General features: G+C 43.3%; 1 protein-coding gene across 1 annotated transcript in view; it reads left to right on the top strand.

Annotated features, from left to right (window-relative positions):
- Nucleotides 1-18,957, top strand: part of LOC116947002 (uncharacterized) — a 34,609-nt gene extending 15,652 nt beyond the window's left edge. Inside the window, exons 17-23 of the mRNA XM_032962338.2 lie at nucleotides 1,054-1,112; nucleotides 3,019-3,191; nucleotides 4,503-4,671; nucleotides 5,552-5,737; nucleotides 9,901-9,941; nucleotides 11,137-11,196; nucleotides 15,544-18,957. Coding sequence (XP_032818229.2) covers nucleotides 1,054-1,112; nucleotides 3,019-3,191; nucleotides 4,503-4,671; nucleotides 5,552-5,737; nucleotides 9,901-9,941; nucleotides 11,137-11,174 — 666 coding nt within the window. The 3' untranslated portion in view covers nucleotides 11,175-11,196; nucleotides 15,544-18,957. The remainder of the gene's footprint in view (nucleotides 1-1,053; nucleotides 1,113-3,018; nucleotides 3,192-4,502; nucleotides 4,672-5,551; nucleotides 5,738-9,900; nucleotides 9,942-11,136; nucleotides 11,197-15,543) is intronic.
- The last annotated feature ends 6,357 nt before the right edge of the window (nucleotides 18,958-25,314 follow it).

Consider the following 25,314-nt stretch of genomic DNA (forward strand, 5'->3'; position numbering starts at 1 on the left):
CAATTTTTTATTCTCACAATTGTATTTCATATGTTAAGACATGGTTACGTTTCCATTTGGAATTCTTGTGGATATCAGTACACTACATTGTGTCAAACAAAGGCCCTGGAATATTATTTCACGAAACTACACCTGGAGTCGCGTTGTAGTTTATATGCCAAGTAAAGAGTTCCTCACATGTCCAACAAGTCTGTTTTGGGTGTTCAAGAGCTGAATAGGAACACATTTTCAGTGAGGAAATTAATGTAACGTGAAAATTTTCGTGCAGTCATTATTGGTGACGCGACTGAGGTCATAAAACTCATTACACTTGAACGAGTTTAATTTTGGTTTGCTACATGGATTCAAACCCAGGGCTTTAGCAGCATCAGCTTACTGCTCTAACACAGTATCATCCTCCTGGCCTTGCATAACTAGTTGCCTCAATTGATATCATGCTTATTTACAGAAGATAATATAACTTGGCATTTCCCCACAGAGATTACCAACCGTGAAAGCTTAACATATATCCGTAACACCTGTGGCACTGCATATTCTGACGTTAGAATACATGCAAATATACAGGGCGATCCATTTGTAGATACCCCGCCGATTTCTTCATGACCAATTGTGTCATGCGGTACGTAATTGGTTACAGGAGATGTTCGTGAGTTGTATTGATGGTCATGGAACGGATGCATTGGCCCCGCATTCACCTGACCGTAGCCCCCCTCCTCCCCCCCGCTTGGGTTTAACGCCCGTGGGGATCACGTCAAAGACCGGCGTGTGTAGGGCACTGAAGCAGCGAACTATTGAACACCTGAGCTCACGCGTGGGGTATCGTTGAATGCCGTAAGCAAATCAGACCGGCTATGTTGGACAAAGCATATCAGGAGAGTGTTAAATTATTGAATAGGTACACCATTTGAGATTGATGGGAGACGTGTAGAGGAGACTTTGAAATGAAGGCAAAATTATCTATAATTTTCCCTATCAGTGGGGGTATCTGTGCATCGATAACCCCGTATTGTTGTTACATTGAATGTTAACGTGATGTTGTTTTGTTTCAAACAGGTTATAACGAAGTTGATGGTATCTAAAATCTACTACGACTTCAAAGTGAACACTATCAGGTTGGTTAGCCAACCACCGCCGACTAAGTGGCCCACCAATAGACATGAGCACAGACAGTACAGAACATCACTTAGCTCTTCACACAATCTTCGTCATTTGATAGTGCCTTATAACGGAAGAATAATTACATAGTACAAATTGGAATAATAGTAATAACACAGAACTCCCTTTATCCGTTGTGATATAGAGCACCATTATCGTAGATTCTATTATCTGCAGGGTTGTTCGCGATTTTACTGTGGGGTAAAAATCACAGATAACCTGTGGATAATAGGTATAATTTACCATGCGATGAACGTTAGTCGCGAAAAGAATTGTAACATGAGTCATTAACACGCAGCGGAGTGCCTTTGATGCACGTCTGTCTCCACGTGAGCAACACGGACTGAGATACAGAGAAACACAATTAGATGCGTACAGAGACAGAGACCCACGAAGGTGTGTTACACTTTAAGAGTCTCTTAACTCGTGTGCTGTAGGTGCCAAAGGTTAGCGATGTGTCCTGCCCAAAGCTCTCTTTCACTCTCTCTGTGCGTCTGTCTTTGTCTCTTTATCTTTGTTCGGCATGTATCCATTTATCTTTGTGTGTGCGTCTTCGTGTTTGTCTCTGTGCATCTGTGTATCTTTGTGTGTGTCCCGATCTATTTTATGCGTCTCCGTGTTTGTTTGCGTTACCTGGTGTCTCCATGTGTCTCTGTGTGTATCTCTCCGTGGGCTGTGTTTATCCTGGTCTTTGTTTCTGTGTGTATTTCTTTGTCTGTCTCCATGTCTGTGTCTCCAGGTCTCTGTGTCTGAAAATATGTCCCCATGTCTCACTGTCTCTGTATATGTCTCCACACTTATGTGTGTGGCTCTGTCTCTCTGTCTCCGTTTTTATGCGTGCGTCTCCTTGTCTGTTTCTGTGTCTCTCTGTGTCTCAGTGTCTGTGTGTGTCTCCCTGTCTTTGTGTGTGTCTCTGTGTGGGAAGCGGTGGTGCAGTGGTGAGCACACCGAAGCTACAAACCTAGGGATCCGAGTTCGATTCCCAATCATGGCCAACACCAGTAACGATTATCTGAACCGGTCTCGGGTCTTCCCGAGTTCGACTCAGTCTCAAATGAGTACCTGGTGCAGTGTGTAAACATCGTTACTGGGGAAACAAAGGCGCTCGGACTTGGTGCTGGTCACCCACCCCCTCGTGTATCGTCCTGGTCTTCATAGGTGCTCGCTAACAGCACTTGTCCCAACAGTCTGTTTAAGTCTATACGGGGTATCTTTGTCGTATGTGTCTCCTTGTCTGTGCGTGTCTGTGCGTGTCTCTATGTGTCTGTTTTCTCGTCTGCCTCTGTGTCTCCGTGTCTCTTTGTGTCTATTTGTGTGTCTCCTTGTCTGTGTCTATATTTGCGTCTCTGTGTTTCCCTTTCAATGTCTCTGGCTGTGTGTGTCTCCCTTGTCTCTGAGAGGCTAATCGTGTCTTTGTTGTCTCTTGATCAAAGCGAGTGCCGCCCACAGATAACCGACGGATAACATGAGTAATTTATTGGGCGACCGCTATCCACAAGGCGTGGATAAATGGATGCTGTTCCACAAAGATATATGGAAAATGTCAGATTATCATGGATAATAGGAAGCATAGGGTCTGCAGGAGTCGCTGATAATAGGCCCACGAATCAGAGGAGTTATTCTGTAAGAGAAAAAAAATAGGTTGATATGCAAATGAAAATAAATACTTTAGAAATGTATACAGAAAGCAATATGAGGACATTTAAAAGGGATTGTTGTGTCTTTGTCAGGTGGATAAGTCTAATAGTGTCATACGAATTTGTAAATTTGCTGTAGGAATAATACTAGTTTATTTGAAGTGTTTTTTTTACTTTGTTTATGAGTAAAATGATCTCTTTAACATGTTATTTGTGTTCCTTTCAGTGCCGCAATACCATTTATCCTGAACTGCACTGCTCGTTTTAACTACACAACAAACCAGGATGTGAATTCCATATACGATGGGACTCTAAATTCAACGATTAATAACATCAACTATATCACGCGTGCTGCACAACAAAACCTGACACTGCTAAATTCAACAATGTCTAATCCACGTATGTGCACACATCATGAAGTGCTTTGTCCATAGACAGGTCCAAGGCACACTGCTCTCTTTCACGTGTCCGTCTTCCGCTGCTCTCTGCATCTGTCCCCATTCGTCTTTGCTGAACATTGTCTGTCTTGGCCGTTATTTTTCTCCTTTCTTTTGGTCTTGTCCTAAATAATATTTCCCTCGTCTTATCCTAAAGGAATCCATATAGCGCCTTAACCTAGGCGAATTTACAAAGAATTAACAATGGTATATGTTAATGTAATAGTGGTGAGGTCAACGCAGTAGGTGAGAGGAAGCAACGGGTGCAAATCTGTGACGTGTGAATTCGGTGAAAGCGAAATTGATAACGGCAAATTATGATGAATGGATTGAATGAATGGGGAATGAGTGAAAGCCATATAATGAGAATATGAAGAGGGAAAAGTAACGGTGGCGTTTATGAGGGGGAGATTAAGGGGCCGTGTGGTGACCAAGGGAAAATAAGTGAGTTTTCAGTGCGGAGCGGAAACTAGTGAGCGAAGGTGATTGCTTAATGTGGAGGGGAAGTTGTTCCAGTGAAGGGGGTGGGGGGAGAAGAGAGAGAGCGAAAGCGTAATTGAGCACAGGGAGAAGGAGGGACATAGAGAGACAGCAAATAATGAGAACGTAGAGGGCGAGAAGGCACGTAGAAAGATACAAGCGTGGAAAGATACGGTGGGGCGAGGTCACGAAGGGATTTGTAGACCAGGGTGAGGACTTTGAACAGGCATCTCCTCCTTCAGCTCATTCTCTCTCACTATTGCACCCCACTCCCCAATGACCTTCTGCCATCAAGCTTTTCTCCTGACCATCACCTGCGCAATCCGGGTTGTCCTCCTTCTTTCCCGAATCGATTGAATGAGTTCACATTCTTCCCCACCTGACGAAGCACCTCTTTGTTCCTTGTTTTCATTTCCGTCCTACTTAACTCACCTCCGATGAGCACGGTCGGCTACGTACGGTGCGAAAGAAGTTCACCTCGCGTACAATTTCATAATTCTCCAAATCCACATATGCATGCGCATGGCTGTAATAAATCTCGGCTTTGCAAACCTAAAGTAACCGAAATATTTGAATGTTGATCTATAAGCGTGATATGTCTTTTTTTAAATATACGTTTCTTTTAAACTGAAAATGCGTTTAACAGTCTTTGTTAAAATTTCGCCGTATTATTAGTGTAAAAGGATCAACATTATATGTGATATTCACATACATTAATCAATTATACATAAAGTTACAATATAATATGCACTATATATTTAAACTTTAATGCTCAATTTTTATTTGTATTCAGTTTCCAAGGATGACCTCCTTAACTACACAGTATGCAGTACAAATATGCCTGGATACAAAGCTGAGTGGAATGGCACATACAACATCGTATGCAGGTCTCCCTGTGTGAACTCAAATTTGTGTAACAATGGAGGAACATGTTTGCCCTCGAACACTGGGCCTGTGTGCATGTAAGTTCATATCACTTACACTTACGTAAAATTTAAGTCTTTTTTCCCGCATTTATTTTCACGTATTTTATTGTTAATCCTCATATAGCGAGTCAGGCTCAGGATAATTATTGAAGCCTTGCTATGTGTTTCCACTGCATAACAGCCTCATGTATTTTTATTATAAGCACGGGGAAAAAAATACCCTGCCATCTAACCCAGATGCACCACAGTCTCACCGGACATCAACTAATACATGTATACCAGTGCTAATAAATGGCAAGTCCTGTTGAATATTTCACATTATCCACCTGTTTATTTAAATGGTTTATCAACACCATATGAACGTAATCTTGCAAAACACTTGTAAGACATTTTAAAAAAATAAATTGGAGAACAGTGATAGCTGGTTATCCAAAACTTTAAGGTCTTAATTTCACTGTGGCACTATTTTTTCTATATTTTTATATTTTGATTTTACTCCTATGTTTATGGATATTGATGTAGGATTTTTTTAATGAGTAAGCAGATTACATTTTTGGCTCATATAGTTCATGTGGCTTTAATTATACTGAGGCATTGGTTGTGTGTCTATCTGACATTGTTTAATGCTCAGGTTCAATGTGTACCAGATATAAATTACCCAGTTTTCATTGACTTTACAAAGTAATCAATCCAACAACTGCACAAGATACCCTGAAACAATAAAGCACAGTGTTTTGAAACTATCAAGGTTTGTAATATAATAGTAAATACCATGTATTTTCAACAGTGTCAAATTCCCTGATTAGTTTTTGTGGCAAATTAATCAGAATTTATAGTTTGAAATGTATTCGCATATAATGAGGATCTTAGAAATGTGGAACTATGGTAGTAATCAGTGGACACGTTTTTATTCTAGCTGCCAACAAGAAGGACTGTACCATTCTGATGGACCCACGTGTGAAAACATCACTATCAAAACATCAGCCTTCTTCGCAATATTATTCGCAAGTCTTGGAAGTTTGGCTTTGCTTGGAATAGGCACCTACATATGCTGGCGATACAAAACAGGAAGAAGCTACAATGTATTTGGGAATAAACAGAGGTATGTAATAATCCCTGGAGTCAATGTCATTTAAAAAAAAAGAGTTGCATTGTGCTTGCTGAACAAAGGCCCACAAACCACTAATTGGGCAGAAACAAACGGCACTATTTAAGGTGTCGTAGGTAAAAGTTCATACATTTCTTGAATCAAGCTTTGTTAGAACTAGGAAAAATAGATGATGGGAGGGAATTATCTTGTCAGTCATTCGGGTTGTTTAATTAAGCTTCACCGCGATGGACATTGTTGCTTGGTGAAGGGGATACCCGTGACCTTTTCAGATGTCACTTGCCAATAATATTAGCCATGGTCAGGAATCAATCTTAGGTCGCTGGGTTTATAGCGCCACGTGCTAAATGCTATGCCACCACTACTGTGCGCCTACACACACACACGTCTTTAATGTTTAAACAGGCACTGGTCCAATGAGATGTAAAGTCACTTTTCAAAACGAGTTTACAACTACAGGTTAAAACAAAAAAACAGTATAAAATCAGAAATAAAGTTCAATTATAATTTAAGCATGTTTTAAAAACTAGTTTACATTAGAAATGTTGAATTAGCGTAGCGACAGGGTATTCAAATAATTTGATTTTGCAATCATCTCGATAAATATGTTGAAAAGCAGCTACATTTTTGCGTTTTTAAATTATCATGGAAAAATTGCTTTTAAAACGTAATTGGCAATTTGATTGATAGAGAAGAACTCCAAGGGGACAATGGTTTGTGCATCTTATGTTGGCACTATGACTGCTAACATCAGTGGTATGAGTGTACGAACCAGATTTGGGCACCCCGTTCACCAACCAAAACAAAATTGGCATTACACCGATACAATCTAACCCAAAATAAATTAATTATGAATCATAACGTTGGTTGTAAAAGCGTACGTATGAAATCGACATTGACCATCTTAGTAAATTATGGTCAAACAACTGACTTCTCTACTTGGTGTTTGAGAGCCATCCAGCAGTGGATTGACTTAGCAATGTACATTACTTAAACAAATGTAAAATCTGTTTTTGTTGTACCTGCAAATGTGTGGTGGAAAAATCCACGCTCTAAATGACGTGACCGGAGCTGCCCTGTTGCTCATTTGAATAAGCAACACTTTGATGTGCTACGACACTGAATCATTATGATGCGTAACATTTGCAAAGTGCCTTCACACGAGGCATAGTGCTGTACATAAAATAAATTAATGCTTCCTTGGCCAAGGGAAGGACACACAAAGAAACGTAGGAGCTAGTGAGGCACCCGAAAGAGAAATAAATGCGTTTTGAAGCGTGTTTCATAAATCTTCTTTGGTTCTTTCGGTAAAGTCACGTAGAATGAGAATAAAATAATAAAATAACACAATAAAATTCTCACGACGTTTCGGCCACAACGCAAGAGGCCGTCTTCAGGTGAAAAGTACAGAACTGTCAGGACAACAGAGCTTCAATGAACGATGTTAAGATTCATAGCGACTTTTAAGCTGGTTGGGAGAAGTGAGGCACCTTGACAAAGGGGTTTACATATCAATAGCTGAGGGATTAGCTTGTGACTGGTCACGGAAATGCCTATGTTAAAGTCAACCTACACATCCACAGAGGCAACTAGTAATTTAGCATTGAAATAGCTAAGGGATTAGCTTGTGACTGGTTACAGGAATGGCTATGTTAAAGTCAAAACCTACACATCCACAGAGGCAACTAGTAATTTAGCCATAAAATAGCTAAGGGATTAGCTTGTGCAAATAGCTGAGGGATTAGCTTGTGAATGGTCATGGAAATGGCTATGTTAAAGTCAAAACCTACACATCCACAGAGGCAACTAGTAATTTAGCATTGAAATAGCTAAGGGATTAGCTTGTGACTGGTCACAGGAATGGCTATGTTAAAGTCAAAACCTACACATCAACAGAGGCAACTAATTTAGCATTGAAATAGCTAAGGGATTATCTTGTGCAAATAGCTGAGGGATTAGCTTGTGCAAATAGCTGAGGGATTAGCTTGTGACTGGTCACGGAAATGGCTATGTTAAAGTCAAAACCTACACATCCACAGAGGCAACTAGTAATTTAGCATTTAAATAGCTAAGGGATTAGCTTGTGACTGGTCACAGAAATAGATGTTAAAGTAAAGGCCTACACATCCACAGAGCTTCAATGAACGCTGTTAAGATTCGTAGCAACTTTTAAGCTGGTTGGGAGAAGTGAGGCACCTTGACAAAGGGGTTTACATATCAAATAGCTGAGGGATTAGCTTGTGACTGGTCACGGAAATGGTTATGTTAAAGTCAAAACCTACACATCCACAGAGGCAACTAGTAATTTAGCATCGAAATAGCTAAGGGATTAGCTTGTGACTGGTCACAGAAATAGATGTTAAAGTCAAAGCCTACACATCCACAGAGGCACCTCGTACATGGACGCCAAAAAAGTGTTTCATAAACTTGTTTATGTAACATTACGAGTGATACTCTTTGGGTCTTTCGGTAAAGTCACGTAGATAGAAAAAATAAATATTTAAAACTCACGACGTTTCAATCGCAACACAAGCAACCGTCTTCAGGTGAAAAAATACAGCAGGCGGACTGCTGACGCAGGAAGAAATATAGCCAGAGAGCTACTTGGATTGTACCCATCTAGGTTTGAGATGGGTACAACCCAAGGGTAAGTGGGCGGGGCTAGAGATGGAATTTGCAAGTAAATGTAAGATCGCAGAGCTAGGTATACCTCAGCTATTGTGTTGCTCGAGATTAATTTAACCCTACGGCTACGGTGCTGAAGAAGCCATTGTATTGCTCGAGATTAGAGATTAGCATGTCAATGTGAGATTGCTCCCGCAGTAGCAGCTGTGTTAATGGGAGACATTCAGCCTATTATCCAACGAGCACCACCGCCGCATCGAGGAAAGGGGAGCAGCAGCTTTGTTAGTGAGACATTTAGCCTGTTAATGTAAAGACATTTAACAAGGTAATGTAACTCAGAGAGTCGGAAATAACTGCTAACATAGGCAGGTAGGATGGAAGCATCGCAGCCAGTTATGACTAATCTCGAGCAATACAATGACTTCTTCATCACCGTAGCCGTGTGGTTACATTAACAGATTGACATGCTAATCTCTAGCAACACAATAGCCGAGGTATACCTAGCTCTGCGATCTTACATTTACTTGCAAATTCCATCTCTAGCCCTGCCCACTTACCCTTGGGTTGTACCCATCTCAAACCTATATTACCTTTGGCTGCAGTAGCTCTCTCGCAATATATCTTCCTGCCGCAGCAGTCCGCTTGCTGTATTTTTTCACCTGAACACGAAACGTCGTGATTTATTATTTTTCTATCTACGTGACTTTACCGAAAGACCAAAACAGTACGAATTCCTGCAGTCACGAAAGCTTTAAGTCAAGATTACGAGTGATATTTGTTGCCTGTCGTTTTGGGTCTTGAACCTTTTTGGGCCTGTGCTAGGTTACTGTACTAAAAGAAAGAACGTTAAATATGTAGTGGTTCACACGAGGGAGGCAGAGACTTCTTGGAGGCAACACGTTTATTTCACAATAAGCCCTAAAACACGAAGGGGTATCACTGCCCCTTCACCAGCTACCCTAGGGAGGTATCTCCTCCTGGCTCGCTAACCCTAGCTCACCCTAGCTAACCCTAGCTCACACGGGCTAGCTAACCCTAGCTCACATGGGGTAGCTATCCCGGATCGAACTCTGGCTCGGGCCCGGGTCCTTTAGTCGGGCAGGTCTTCTCCGGGTGATGGCTTCTGTCTTCCGTCTTGCAACAGCAGCCCCTCGACCTGTTCAGGGGTCCGGCTTAGATTGCCAGTCCCGGGCCTTCCTCTGCCCCTAGCCACGCCTTCGAGAGGGACCTGGTCCTGGTCCCGTGGTCCGCCCAGCCCCCTCCTTGGGGCCCCTTGGCCGGTACCTCCGGTCACTAGGCCTCCGGGTTCACCTGGAGTGCCATGGCCCCCGGTGAACCCCTGCGCCGTCCCTGGCGCTCTCGCCCCCTAACGGCCAGAAGCTGGCACTGCACGTGGCTGGTGTGAGCGGCGCGTATCGTGCCTCACGCAGGCCGGCTTATACCTCATGCAGTGGCCTCCACCGATGCCACTACATATATAAGGAATGAGAGTACGCATTATGCTAACTGACTGTCATGTGATCATGTTGCAGTTCACGAATTCGTGACGAAGGATTATACCAATATATACCACGTAAGTATCTCAAATGTTTATATCCTTTTTAAAAGAGTAACAGAGATTATTGCTGAAGATGAGTGGTATAAAATAATATAGTCATTAAATTTTCAGTGTTTCTGATTTTACAAAGTTCTGATAAAAACAGATCTTGCATGTATATGGGAATAAATACAAAATACATAATCACTTTGGGTAAAAAGAGAGTATTTTAATTCCTGAGACAATATTTTGCTATGCAAAAATAAGAGATCAACATGTACGTAACAATTTTTTTAAAATAAAAAATTATTGTAAAATTCACCTCACCTTTCATTGGTCATATTCTGAGCTTCAATTACAGCATGTACCATTCCTAAATATTAATTTACTCTGAAAACTATGCAATATACTGATATTTCGATTTGTTAGAGTGTACAGTGGACTGATGTGGGTGTTTTGGCATCGATAAAGATGTTCAGTTTCTAAGCACATGGAGTGAAATGTTCGTTCATATATTTTTTAAAGTCTATGGATGAAGACCTTGCCATGCGATGTTAGCCATGGTGAAGGGGGGGGGGGGGGTGTTTTTAGTGTTTAAACATATTGAATCACTTTTGGACAATGCAGGGCACCACGGTGGCAATGTTAACTACCTCGCCAGATATACAAGGGGGTCATGGTTTGGATCCCGACCCTGACATCTGTTAAATATTTGGAGTTTGTAAGTTCTCCCCGTGGTTGGATGGATTTTTCTCAGGGTCCTCCCCCCGCCCCCCACATTTAGAAACATGCATTTAGAGTATTTGGCTGCTATAAATTTGCACGTGATAAGCCACTTCGTTGAGCTATCATTAGTGGCCAAGTCACTTCTGAAAAAGAGCTACGTAGCTCAGTGGGCCTTACCTGGTAAAATAAAAGAAGTTTAGTTTCAGGCTCAAGGCTAAGCCCACAGAAAGGCGAGATATATATTACCAGACTGACCTATTGGAGTTCCATGTGCCAAAATAACCCAAACGTATATTTTGATAAGTGTTATTGTTGTTAAAAGTACAACGTGTAATGTAGATTGAATGGTGACTTGCTTCGTAGGTACTGGTCCAGGTATTCCAAGGTGAACGCATATGAATCAATGATACGTTGCAAATGATTGCGTGTTTTATTGCACATTGTATATCATTTCATCCACGTTTCCTCAGTTGTGCAATTGTTTTTTTTTTCCGGACGATAACAGATAACCTTCCAGCGTCGTTCACCAGCAAGGCAACGTAATTGATCTCCATCATGAACCTCGGTAATATTAATTTGCTCACAATGCATATACAATGAGGGAAAAAAGTATTTGATCCACTGCTGGTTTTGTACGTTTGCCCACTGACAAAGAAATGATCAGTCTATAATTTTAATGGTAGGTTTATTTGAACAGTGAGAGACAGAATAACAACAAAAAAATCCAGAAAAACGCATGTCGAAAATGTTATAAATTGATTTGCATTTTAATGAGGGAAGTAAGTATTTGACCCCTCTGCAAAACATGACTTAGTACTTGGTGGCAAAAACCCTTGTTGGCAATCACAGAGGTCAGACGTTTCTTGTAGTTGGCCACCAGGTTTGCACACATCTCAGGAGGGATTGTGTCCCACTCCTCTTTGCAGATCTTCTCCAAGTCATTAAGGTTTCGAGGCTGACGTTTGGCAACTCGAACCTTCAGCTCCCTCCACAGATTTTCTATGGGATTAAGGTCTGGAGACTTGGCTAGGCCACTCCAGGACCTTAATGTGCGTCTTCGTGAGCCACTCCTTTGTTGCCTTGGCCGTGTGTTTTGGGTCATTGTCATGCTGGAATACCCATCCACGACCCATTTTCAATGCCCTGGCTGAGGGAAGGAGGTTCTCACCCAAGATTTGACGGTACATGGCCCCGTCCATCGTCCCTTTGATGCGGTGAAGTTGTCCTGTCCCCTTAGCAGAAAAACACCCCCAAAGCATAATGTTTCCACCTCCATGTTTGACGGTGGGGATGGTGTTCTTGGGGTCATAGGCAGCCTTCCTCCTCCTCCAAAAACGGCGAGTTGAGTTGATGCCAAAGAGCTCCATTTTGGTCTCATCTGACCACAACACTTTCACCCAGTTGTCCTCTGAATCATTCAGATGTTCATTGGCAAACTTCAGACGGACATGTATACGTGCTTTCTTGAGCAGGGGGACCTTGCGGGCGCTGCAGGATTTCAGTCCTTCACGGCGTAGTGTGTTACCAATTGTTTTCTTGGTGACTATGGTCCCAGCAGCCTTGAGATCATTGACAAGATCCGTGTAGTTCTGGGCTGATTCCTCACCGTTCTCATGATCATTGCAACTTCACGAGGTGAGATCTTGCATGGAGCCCCAGGCCGAGGGAGATTGACAGTTATTTTATATTCTTAGTTTTTTCGGTAAAGTCACGTTGAAGAGAAACAACAAAATAACAAAATATATATAAAACAATAAAAAATTCTCACGACGTTTCGACCATAACTCAAACGGTCATCATCAACAGTTGGTGCGAATAATCGCACCAACTGTTGTCACCTTCTCACCAAGCTACTTGGCAATGGTCTTGTAGCCCATTCCAGTCTTGTGTAGGTCTACAATCTTGTCCCTGACATCCTTGGAGAGCTCTTTGGTCTTGGCCATGGTGGAGAGTTTGGAATCTGATTGATTGCTTCTGTGGACAGGTGTCTTTATACAGGTAACAAGCTGAGAATAGGAGCACTCCCTTTAAGAGTGTGCTCCTAATCTCAGCTCGTTACCTGTATAAAAGACACCTGGGAGCCAGAAATCTTTCTGATTGAGAGGGGGTCACATACTTATTTCCCTCATTAAAATGCAAATAAATTTATAACATTTTTGACATGCGTTTTTCTGGATTTTGTTGTTGTTATTCTGTCTCTCACTGTTCAAATAAACCTACCATTAAAATTATAGACTGATCATTTCTTTGTTAGTGGGCAAACGTACAAAATCAGCAGGGGATCAAATACTTTTTTCCCTCAATGTACATATATACAATTATTGTATTTGTGTGCAGATGTTTAATAAATTTGTTGCCAGCAGGCTTCCTATTTCAGAAAATCATAAAAAGGGCTTCAAAGTTCACGTCCATACAAAAATAAACAGAACTAGCAACATAAACGAACTACATTTCACTTCGTAAAGCTGGGTCCACACCTGAGAAATTGCACTTGAAATAACGTTCCTTGATCCATCGCCTGCTTTACATGTGGACGTCTTTGGTTGCAGAGACAACCCGATATGAAGAGATTCAGTTGCATTCAACAAAGTTGCACAACTGATTGCTCTGGTGTGGACCTGCTATTTACAATGGAAAATTTACCCTCCATAATATGGTTTTATAATAATAATAATAGTATTTTATATCCCTTTAATTTATCAACTACTGGCTGAAAGACTCTCCACACTGTCTTGTAATTTTGGTTGATAGCGCTTCCATACGCTGTGGCTGGTCGATTGAAAATAATTTGATTATTCATATCGAGGTTAGGTGGCCACGGTAGTGAGATTTTAACTACCTCACTTGGTATACAGAAAGTTGTGGGTTCGATCCCGACCCTGACCCCAGTAAATTTGGAGTTTGCATGTTCTCCCCGTGGTCACGTAGATATTTCTCCAGGTCTTCCCGTTTTTTCCTCCACATGTAGAAATATGCATTAGGTATTTGCCTGCTATACATTTGCACGTGATAAGCCACTTCGTTGAGCAATCATTTTTGGCCAGGTCACTTCTGAAAAAGAGCTATATAGCTCAGTGGGCCTTACCTGATAAAATGTTTTTGTTAAAGAGTTTATTCAATAGATTATCTTAAAGCACGCGATATAGCAAAGTCATTTTATTACACAAACTTATTTTGTACCATTTCTCAGTAATATTTAAATGACCAATTATTTAACAATTAAACTTTACACATCGGAATTAATGCGGAAACAGTTTTGCGAATCTGTGCACTAATTATCTAAAATCAATGTTATAATTTTGACAAATGTATCACTCGTGAGGTTGTAACACATGTTAAAAGTAAATGTAATTTTCGTCATGTTTTAATTCGAACATATTCTATGTTTTTTCGGTAAAGTCACGCAGATAGAAAAAATAATAACAATAAAATAATAAAAATAAAGTGAATAATTATATTCTTGGTTCTTTCGGTAAAGTCACGTAACACAAGCAATCATCATCAGGTGTGAAAACCACAGCGAGAAAAATTTGAAAAAAGTGTCGTTTTTTAACGTTAGCACCACGGAGAGTGATTTGGCAGTTATTCAGATGGACGAGTCCATCTATGTTCGGAAAAGAGGAGGGGGGAGACGAAAATAATGGATGCGGTCTGAAATCCACCATAAGCGTGAAGAATCAATTAAGACCCGAAATGGTTTATCAAATCATTCCAATGATTGCTAAGCCAGAATCCATCTTCTCAGTTGAAATTGTCTCTGTTTGTATATGTGAATAGCCTCATGAACGAATGTCTCACGGTAGCCAGATAGCTTGCAAATAGCATCTGTCTTGAAGAAGTCAATGTCATGTGAGCCTACTGAATTATAACAGTGATCTTCCACGGCCGAGGTGTTGGTCCTACCGTGTTTTAGGTCTGCTTTGTGTTCACGAATGCGGTCCGAGACATGTCGCTTGGTTTCTCCAATGTAACTACTACCACAGAGGCAACTTAGTTTGTAGACGCCAGGGTACTGTATGTCCGGAATCACATCTTTTACAGACGGAACCAGATCACGGATTTTATGTAATGTGTTGAATCGGACCTGGATCTTGTGTTTATTCAACTCAAGCAAGTACACCAAGCTCTTAAGGCTAATGGTTACTCCGACTGCACAATCCGCAAAGCTATCACTCCAACCATGAAGAAGGACCCTCTTGAGGAGCCTTTCAAAACCACCACTTTACCCTACATTGCGGGGATCACAAAAAAGATCTCCAAAATATTGAATAAACACAAGATCCAGGTCCGATTCAACACATTACATAAAATCCGTGATCTGGTTCCGTCTGTAAAAGATGTGATTCCGGACAGAGAGTACCCTGGCGTCTACAAACTAAGTTGCCTCTGTGGTAGTAGTTACATTGGAAAAACCAAACGACATGTCTCAGACCACATTCGTGAACACAAAGCAGACCTAAAACACGGTAGGACCAACACCTCGGCCGTGGCAGATCACTGTCCATCTGAATAACTGCCAAATCGCTCTCCGTGGTGCTAACGTTAAAAAAACGCCACTTTTTTCAAATTTTCTTGCTGTAGCTTTTACACCTGATGATGATTGCTTGTGTTGCAATCGAAACGTCGTGAGAATTGTATTATTTTATATTATTATTTTATTGTTTCCCTTCTACGTGACTTTACCGAAAGAACCAAGAATATGAATCCCTGCAGTCACGAAAGCTTTAAATCAAAATTTGAATAATTATAATTTTTAAATTATTTTTTATTAACTTTATTTTCATTTTTATTATTTTATAAAAAAAATTCCTATCTACGTGACTTTACCGAAAGAACCATAGAATATGAATTCCTGCAGTCACGAAAGTTTTATGTCAAAATTTAATTCGAACACTTTTTATTATAATTTCAGAAGCACTTTGGAACTCAAGCATGAAAAACAACTCCGTATATAAAACCCACTAAATTTATTGTCTATATGCTGTACTTTTGTAAAAGCAATTTTAAATTGGATACATTCCTACACTCGGTCTACTATTGGCCAAGTAATAATAAAAATGCAGAATATTACGAGACCCTTTTAATAATGCTGTAAAATAACATGCAGCATGTGCAATGGGAATGTGTTGGCGACATTTATTCTTCGGTCATTTTAAGTAATTCTAACCAGTTTTGAGCTATCGACATATATATACCAAGAAAACATGCTCATTACCATTATGCATTGTTTTAATTGGTTTGCAATGGATTTTAATCATTCGTAATCATTCATTTTCAATCCACTGCTGGACGAAAGCTTCACCGTCGCCATCCTCACACAGTCCTGCGATGCTACAACTTATCCCAATCATGCGCATGCGCCGATCTCATTCTTCCATCTCACCTGGTTGGTCATCCTCTTGAGAGTGTTCCCTCCTTCAATAGCCATTCCATCACTGGTCTTGGCCATCAACCCTGTGAAGGAAAATAAGTGGCCTATGCTCACTTACGTTCGTCAAGAGTAAATCTGATTTACATTTGTTCCCCAGTTCATGTGTCACTCTTCTGTGGCTCATTGTATGCCCCAACATTCCCAATTTTCCAAATATTTTAAATGGCAATACTTTTTAATGCAATTTCATCCAAGGTATGATGAGTGGTAAACGATGTTTTGGTATTGAATGGAACTGGAAAAAGGTTTCTTATTTGTGTGTTGTTAATTATTAATCATACAGAATGAGTCATATGCAGGTGCCTGTGATTAACTATTACTACTGGTATTTGTTCACTATAATGTTACAAAGGTAATCCCGTTGATATTGAACAGTAATAAATATATTCAGGGATTTTGAATGGGATGAATTTGGGAAATTATAATTGCACAATAAAACTGTCATTATTGTGCGACAACAACGCAATAACACGATATTTAGTACAATGTTTAAAGGTAGGCTTGTGAGCCAAGTGTGACGGATGCTAAATTGGGGGTGGTTTTTGACAGGTTATGATGTGAAAGGCAGTTTTTTAATCACCGTGTGCACACAGACATTCATTTATGATTTGAAACAGTGGGTCATGCTGGGCTTAGATCAACAAGCCAAATTATTGGGTCAGAGTTCACATTCATTTGTAACTTCGACCACCTTCACATCATCTGCTTATCATAGGTTTTGAAATGACTCCTCATTCATAGACATTTGTAGAGTGCTCAGGGAGGAGTTATCTGAGCAAACGTACACATACTGCACGTACGTTAATTGCAAATGAAGATAGGTGTTACATATATTATATATTAATTGTATACATTATTACATAGCTTGGGTGAATGCAACAGTTGTTTACGTGGTTACAATACAGTAGTTGTGGCAAATAGTTTGGAAATACGGTCTACATTGTGAATTTTACTGGTTTTGCCTTAGAAAACTAAAAATGGTGACATGCCATTGTGATAAGCCATCAGTAAAAATGTTGCTATGAAGGCATGCATTTAATCTCCATGGTTATGGTTTTATAACACATGAATATGCAAGTGGATGAAAGTCAATGACAATTACAATCAAGTCACTTTGTAAAATAATACTTACAACACACACACTATCAGATAAAGTCCTCCCAATGCTGTGCCAAGTCGAGGGGGTTGTTTGACCCTACGTCACCACACTGATCCGTGGAGTTGTGAATATGCTTTGCTGGAGCAGATTTATTGTCGCCATAGAGAGGAAACCGAGTAAGAAGCAGGTTCTTTTGCCACCGTTTCCTGATCGAAATGTTGCCGTTATGGCCACCAAAACCAGTGTAAAATGTAATGTGATCACGTAACGTCAATAATAAAATCATTGCAATATTCCAATAAACATGTAAACTTTGCTGGATGTGGTTTTGTCTGAGTGTTAAATGTGTAGTGGTGTACATAGTGTGTATATAGCGTTGTACCGGCGGAAAGGATGTACTGCAGGTGTGGGACCTCTCCCTAGCACATAAATGAGGGGTTGGGCCCCCTAGGGGGCATGGTCCGGGTGCCAGTGAGTAGAGGCCGTGTGAGGACATGGTACTCCAGATGAACCCGGGCAGTGCACGTGACCGAACGAGGGGATAACGGCGGCCAGGGGGCACGTGACGGGCCACGTGACCGGAGCCCCGACTCTACCAGAAAGATCTCCCGTCAAGTGGCTATGAATAGCCGTGGTGGTTCCCGCCGAATATAGATATCCCGTCAATGTTCACGAAGTTACCCGTGGAGGTTACCGCCATATATAGTCTCGCTATTGAGTGGTTATGTGTTAGCCCGTGGTGGTCAACATCTTAAGTAGTTATCCAGTGGAAGTTATGTTGTTCAAGGAATAAACGTGTTGCCTCCAAGTCTTGGCGTGTGTCTGAATATAACCCACTACAACTGGTGTTGGAAGTGGTCGAAAATATTATTAAGTTATAGCCAAGAGTAGGTGTCATGTTCACACGGAGGCAACGACTTACAACGACGAATTCGGACGTGGACGAAGCAATAATTCCCCAGACAGCCCCAGGGCCCGCTGTCTCGGAAAAAGGTTACGAGATAAAGTTGCAGCCGGAGCAGTGCGTCAAACGTCACGTCACCGTGCCACCGCCGCCATCTGAACAGAGCAACGGGCGAGCCGTTCTCTTCTTGCCAAGCTTCTTCAAACTGCGCGGGAAAGTTCTGGCGCGCCGCCCGTGGTTGAGCGGGTCGTTGACTCTGCAAAGGCGAGCTCTCTGCAGAAAATGACACGTGAAGTGTCTTCACTAGAGCGACGACTCCCCTTCGTGAAAGAATTCTCCACTAGGGGAGGTTATTGGAAAGCTTTTCCTCGCCGTTTCTCAGCTAATTGTGAACTGGCCCAATAGACTGAGGTGGAAGCGCTACGTGCGCTCCCCACCACTCTTGATGATGATGCCCTGGCGGCGTTTGACACCATCCCGCCAACTGAGAGGGCCACGCTACAAAAAGTTTTTAACCAAATGGCAGCCATCTACGACCCACCGTTGAATATAACATAACATAAGTTTGCCGCACGGTGGCAGGGGGAGGCCGAGACACCTCTTGCCTTCTGCAGTGCACTTTTGGCATTGGGTTGGGCGGCCTTCCCGAAGATGGAATGAGAGGGGATGGACTCGATGGTGCTTGAGTGCATGCTGGCATTGGCTGAAGAGCTGGGAGTAGTTTTCCCGGCTACGGAGGATGATGACTTCACTTCCCTCAAAATTGCACGAATCATCCAAGCCCATCTTCATCTCAAACAACGTGCCGGGGGGTGGCGGCATGCACCGCACCTCCCGAGGTGTTGGCTGTACCCGAAAAGACAGAAGAACTTCCCTTGTGCGCCTCCATCGACAGCGGTGGCTGGAGAAAAGGCGACACAGCACAGCGAGGATGGCGAGGCCTGCAGCGGGGGAACCTTCCTCGTCTGGCAAATAACCTCATCGTCTGCTACAACTGCGGTCTGCCGGGCCACGTCTCAAGGGGATGCCGTGCTGGGCGAGGAAGGCCTGCGGGGCCACCGTCTTCCTCCAACTCCGCTGAGTCCTCAGGCGAGTCGCGACACACCACACACTCGGCCCATACAAACATCTCATTCATCGTGTGCGTGTGTCGGTTTGCGTTCACATGTTGAACATTGTTGTCAGGACGCCGTGTATGACAGTCGAGTTCCATCGGGGGATAGTTGGCCACATCACTCGAGCCAGTGGTCCACGTTAGCGCATCGTGTGATCGCCACAGCTGCGGGATCATCAGCGGTTGTTGGTACTGTGGAAGGAGTGGAGGTGCGGGTGCTGAATGACACCGGAGCATCTGCTACCATAATTTCTGAGTTATTTTTTTATGTTTTGCCACAGAAATCGCGTAGTCTTCACGCTGTGGTAATCCGTGTTTTGCTGTGAATGGGGGGTCGCTAGGTAAACTCGGTCAAATTATGGCTACGATACAGATTGGTGACATCGAGTTGACAGGACCGGTACTGGTATCGACTGCTTTGGCTGTACCCTGTCTGCTGGGAACAGACTTTTTGGGGATGATGCCCTTGAAAATTTAGATTGATGAGGGTTGTACTGAGTTGCCATAAGGCCGCCATATGGCTTTCCTTTCTTCTCCAACTCGGTTGCATACAGCTCATGCTACGGTCGAAGCGATGGCGAGTGCTACTGTTAGAATACCCCCGGGCGCGTAAATGCTTGTGCCCTTAGGATTGCGGAAGCAGCATCACCGTGATTCAACCGCGAGTGGTATCCTTTTGAGTCCTTCAAAAAAAGCCGACTGGGGTTTGCCATTAGTGGGGGCTCAGACCTTGGTATCCGTTGACCAGGAACCTTTCATTCAGGTCCTTAATGCAGGGGTGGACACGTCTGTCATACAGGCGGGTAGTGTTTTAGCCCATGCATTGCTTGCCGGTTGCGATGTAGATGTTACGCGCGATGCTGGGGCCATGTTGGTTATGAAACAGGCACAGAGGGGCAATGAGGGGTGGATTGACACGCTTTGTTCCGAAAACCGTGATTTGTCAGCTACCCAGAGTGCCCAGTTGCGTACGCTTTTTCGGGAGTTTTCGGACGTTTTTAGTCAAGGCAAATACGACATTGGTCACACAGATCTATTGCATCACCACATTGATATGGGTGACGCAGCCCCCATTCGCCAGAACCCGTATAGATTGAGCCCCACAGAAAAGGACCATGTGCGTCAGGCTGTTGATGAGATGTTGGCCGCCGACGTCATTTCACCATCTAACAGTCCGTGGGGAGCTCCTATTGTCCTTTTTAAAAAAATAGGACGGCAGTTTGAGATTTTGTGTCGACTTCCGCAAGTTGAATAAGATCTCCGTAGCTGACGCATACCCACTTCCGCGAATGGATGATTAGTTGGACGTTCTGTCGGGAGCGCGTAATTTTTTTACTCTTGACTTACCATCGGGATTCTGGCAGCTGCCTCTTGATGAGTGCTCCAAACCCAAAACGGCTTCCTATTGGTCTTCCCTCCGCTCCAGCCACATTCCAATGGTTCATAGAGCTAGTGTTCGCAGGACTCAAGTGGGACTCCAGTTTGATTTACCTGGATGGCGTTATTGTTTTTTCATGCACATTTGAGGAGCATTTACAATGACTGCGAGCAGTCTTTCTCAAAATGCGAGCGGCTAACCTAAAGTTTAAACCGCAGAAATGCCACTTATTGCAAAGATCTGTTTGGTACTTGGGGCACAATGTCAACGAGGCGGGACCCAGCTAAAACTACGTGCATGCGCACGTGGCCAACGCCCAAGTCGGTGAGTGAGGTGTGCAGTTTTATCAGGTTCGCCTCTTACTACCGCCGGTTTGTGCCGGGTTTGCTACTGTTGCGAAACCTCTTCACACTCTCACAGTGAAGGGTCAGAGATTTCAGTGGGGGGAGGAGGAAGAGGCTGCTTTTGTTGTGCTTCGGGACGGACTGGTCAATGCGCTTCCCCTCTGATATCCCAATTTTTCTTTACCCTTCATCCTTGATACGGATGCTAGTAACACTGTTAATAGTGCCATTCTGTCCCAGGTTGTTAACGGGGTAGAGCACGTAGTCGCATACGGCAGTAGGGTTCTGTCTCCAGTCGAGCAGTGCTACTGCGTGACAAGACGGGAATTTCTGGCAATCGTGGTGTTTGTACAACAGTACCACCCGTATCTCTATGGTAGGAGCTTTGTAGTACGCTCAGATCATGCGGCTCTCCAATACGCAATGTGTATCGAACAGCCATCTGGCCAGCTCTGACGCTGGCTGGAAGTCCTGTAGGACTATCCTCTTAAGGTTTCCTCTCGGAGGGGCACTCGTCACATCAACGCAGATGCACTGTCTCGGTTGCCGCCAGGTAATGATTGCGCTTATCTCACGGGATCGGGACACTGTAAAACAATTGGGATGGAGATGCCTCCCTCTGTAATTGCAGCAGCAGATGTCACTATCCCTGATGACACCACAGATCCCATAGCCTGTGATAGTACCATCGGTTTGTCTCATACGGAGTGGGGACCACTCCAGGCTGAGGATGCCTCGCTGCTAAAATTCAGACGCCGGGTTAAAGACCCGAAAGGAAACGAGGATCGATAGAGCTTGGCTCCCTTCATCCTCAAAAGGGGTCTGCTGATGTGTTGGGATGGCGGATTGCGGCGTTATGGTGTGGTGGGAAAAAATATTTGGGCGGTGCACGAAAGACTCATGCACTTGGGTGTGCAGAAAACCATTGCAACCTTGAAACTCGATTCATTTTGGCCCGGGATGGCAGATGATGTCTATGTTCTAAAGGCTGTCTGCACTTTGCTTGTAGGAAACCACCACCGAAGATGTGCAATTCGCTATTGCAATCGATTGTGGTGTCGTGTATCAACGAACTGGTCGCGCTCGATGTTCTCGGCCCTTTTCCCGCCACGCCGCGAGGAAATAAGTATGTATTGGTGGGAGTAGAATACTTCTCACGTTGGCTCATGGCCTGGCCTCTTCAGAACCAGTTGGCCGTTTTCCTTCATGGCTATGTGTTGGATAAGGGGGTTCCGGAGCGCCTCCTTACCGATCAACGGAAACAATTTTCATCTAAATTGTTGAAGGAAGTGTGTGATTTGTTGGGTACAAAGAAGGTGTGTCTGTCACCAAATCACCCCCAAACGGATGGTATGGTCGAACGCCTACACAGGACTCTGACTTCCATGTTGAGTCAGCAAGTTAACGAAGCTCAGTCAGATGGGACTTACACATACCGGGGGTTCTTGCAGCTTACAGGATGGCCCCTCATGCTTTCACTGTCTTTTCACCATTTTTTCTAATGTACGGCAGGGAACATGATCCCCTGATTGATGTCCAATTGAATCCGGACCCCGCAAGGAAAAAGGTTGACATATTGGGGCCCATGCGGTTTACCCTACAGCAAATGTCGGAGGAACGAGAAGCTTCGAAGCAGAATTTGCCTGCGCGGCAGTTGGCCAACGAAAGGCTTCGGGTATCGGGGAAGAAATGGGTGCCAGGCGACAGAGCTTGGCTGCATTGCCCACAGTTTCCAGTTGGCACGTCCCCAAAATTGCACAAGCCGTGGTGAGGTCCGGTCAAAGTGGTACAAGCTAATAGACCACAGTGTGTGCAAATTCAGTTTGATCGCCGGCGTTGGTTCATGCATCGATCGCGTCTTAAACCGTGTGTATTGCCTCGCGATGTTCCTTCATCTCCACCACCTAAGGGCCGAGTGTCAGGTGTGCCCAGCGAGCTGGGGCATACGTCTGATGACATCATGCCTCAGGGAAGTTCTGTCGTGCCATCCACAGGACCGGAGCACCTGACATCACCAGCGTCACCAGCTGCGCCGACTCCAGGCGGATCGTGGGGTGTGAGGCATCCATCGCTTGCCCGCCCTGTGCCAGATGCCGCCGTTCCTCGAGAGGGGCCGCGCCTGTTAGGCAATTTTCTAATTCCCCCTGGTTGTTCCACGAAGTCAAAGCCCAAAGCTCTGGAAGAGCCGGCAAACAAGAACTCGTTCGAAGACTTTGACATTCTCCTAGCCCCCATCCGGCTTCCTTTTCCTGCTCCGTCTGTGAGTGCTCACACGCACGGGTCAGTTGGGCTTTTGGCTGAATCTAGCCCATCTTGTGCTCGTGCGTGTTGACACACAGCATGGGAATTTCAGGGTGCTGATGGAGGGGAAAGTGGGAGCCGGCCATTGTATATTGCTCACAGTTCTTGTCCTCTTCTTTTCCCAATCCCCTTCCCTTTGATTAAATCTGCAGTTTATCAAAATTGTGTATTTATTGTGCCGTCTTGCTCTTGCACTCTCTTTTCTCTTGTTTTTATTCCTGTTGAGGCACACGCACGTTGGTTTTCTTGTGTTTGTTGTCAGCCGGGATGGCTGAGTTTTACAAAGGGGGGGGGGGGTGATGTAGTGGAGTACATAGTGTGTATATAGTGTTGTACCGGCAGAAAGGAGGTACTGCAGGCGTGGGGTTGGGCCCCTAGGGGGCATGGTCCGGGTGCCAGTGAGTCGAGGCTGTGTGGGGACATGGTACTCCAGATGAACCAGGGCAGGCCACGTGACCGGACGAGGGGATAACGGGGGCCAGGTGGTACGTGACGGGGCGCGTGACCAGAGCCCCGACTCTACCAGAAAGATCTGGAAAGAGGGCATGGCCAAGGGCGGAACCTGGCCACGCCATGGCGGATAAAAGGCGAGTCACGCGGATGCTCGGGGCTCGTCTCTGGGAATGGATTCAGCGGGCTACGTCTACGATCTCCGGGGCCTCAGCGTGGACCTGACAGCACGTGGCTGTCTGGATCAGAGTGGGTAGACTCACCGTTAAGTAGCTGTGAATAGCCGTGGTGGTTCCCACTGAATATAGTTATCCCGTCAGTGGTTACGAAATTACCTGTGGTGGTTACCACCGTATATAGTCTCGCTATTCAGTGGTTATGTGTTAGCCCGTGGTGGTCAACACCCTAAGTGGTTATCCAGTGGAAGTTGTGTTGTTCAAGGAATAAACGTGTTGCCTCCAAGTCTTGGCGTGTGTCTGAATAGAACTCACTGCAAATGTATACAACTGTGGGAGAAAAAAACATCTTAAATGTTGAACATACAGCATTTTTCGCCATGCTTAGGTGTTCTACATCAAGCTGATTAAAAAAATATGAAATAAGCCTTATTAAGTTTAACGCGTAGGCTTTCGCAACCAATATTATTCATAATAAAAAAAAAATTGGGTTAGATCGCGTAAGTATAAATGTGTCGTAACCTTCCACCACCCGACACATTTATACTTATGCGATCAACCCCAAAAATCTTTAATATGAAACCTTATTAAACTACATAATTGTAAAAATATCAGTCTTTTATTCCTTTCTTACAGGGCATGCACAGTTTCTGCATCGATAATCAATGCCCAGCATTATTTTTTTTATTAAAACAAGGAGTGTTTATTTCTGCAAGAGAAAACAATTATTTCAGAGAACTATGTATTATTTAGCTTATCATTTTATTTGTATTATATTTTTTAATTGAATACGGAAGAAAATCTGGTTACATTTTTTGCATGTGTGCTCAGAAGAGCTTGCATGTTGTGACATTTTCACTAAAAGTTTGGACACTACATTTAATGTAATTGATTCTTATTACGTGAACCAGCTATGTGAATTGTTTGGTTTTCTTTTTTAAAATTAGACAAAAAATACTTTGACTCGTCATGTCAAACGCAAAATGATGCAAAGTCAAGTTCAGTTCCCAAAAAGTGTCTCGTATACATATTATGCCAAGTTATATACTCACAATTTGACAAAAATATTTAACAATTCTATTTTTTATTCAACGTTTACGTTGATTAAAGGATGCTAAAAGTCACTGACACTGCTTATAAGAACTTACACAATACATCAAATTTGAACCATATTTGTTTTTTTGGTTTGGTCATTAACCCTTGCAACCTAACAAGATTGCCATGTTTACAAATATATTTTATCCACGTGTCAATCTATTTATAAAATTATGACCAATAAAGCTCCTCACCGGTGGATTAAGCCTCTTCATCACTGAATTTAACATCAGCATACAATGTTTCTCTCACACTCCTTTGAGCTTCATAAGGAAATATACTTGGATCACATGTTCTACTTGTTTTGCACTGTATGTAGCCAACCGTACTAATCGGACGTGTGGGGGAAGGACAAACTAAACACAAAAAGCAGTTCTAAAGAAGTGAGTTT

The sequence above is a fragment of the Petromyzon marinus genome, chromosome 28 (assembly GCF_048934315.1).
Source record: "Petromyzon marinus isolate PM22_M1 ecotype Great Lakes invasive population chromosome 28, UKy_Petmar_22M1.pri1.0, whole genome shotgun sequence".
NCBI classification, from domain to species: Eukaryota; Metazoa; Chordata; class Hyperoartia; order Petromyzontiformes; family Petromyzontidae; genus Petromyzon; species Petromyzon marinus.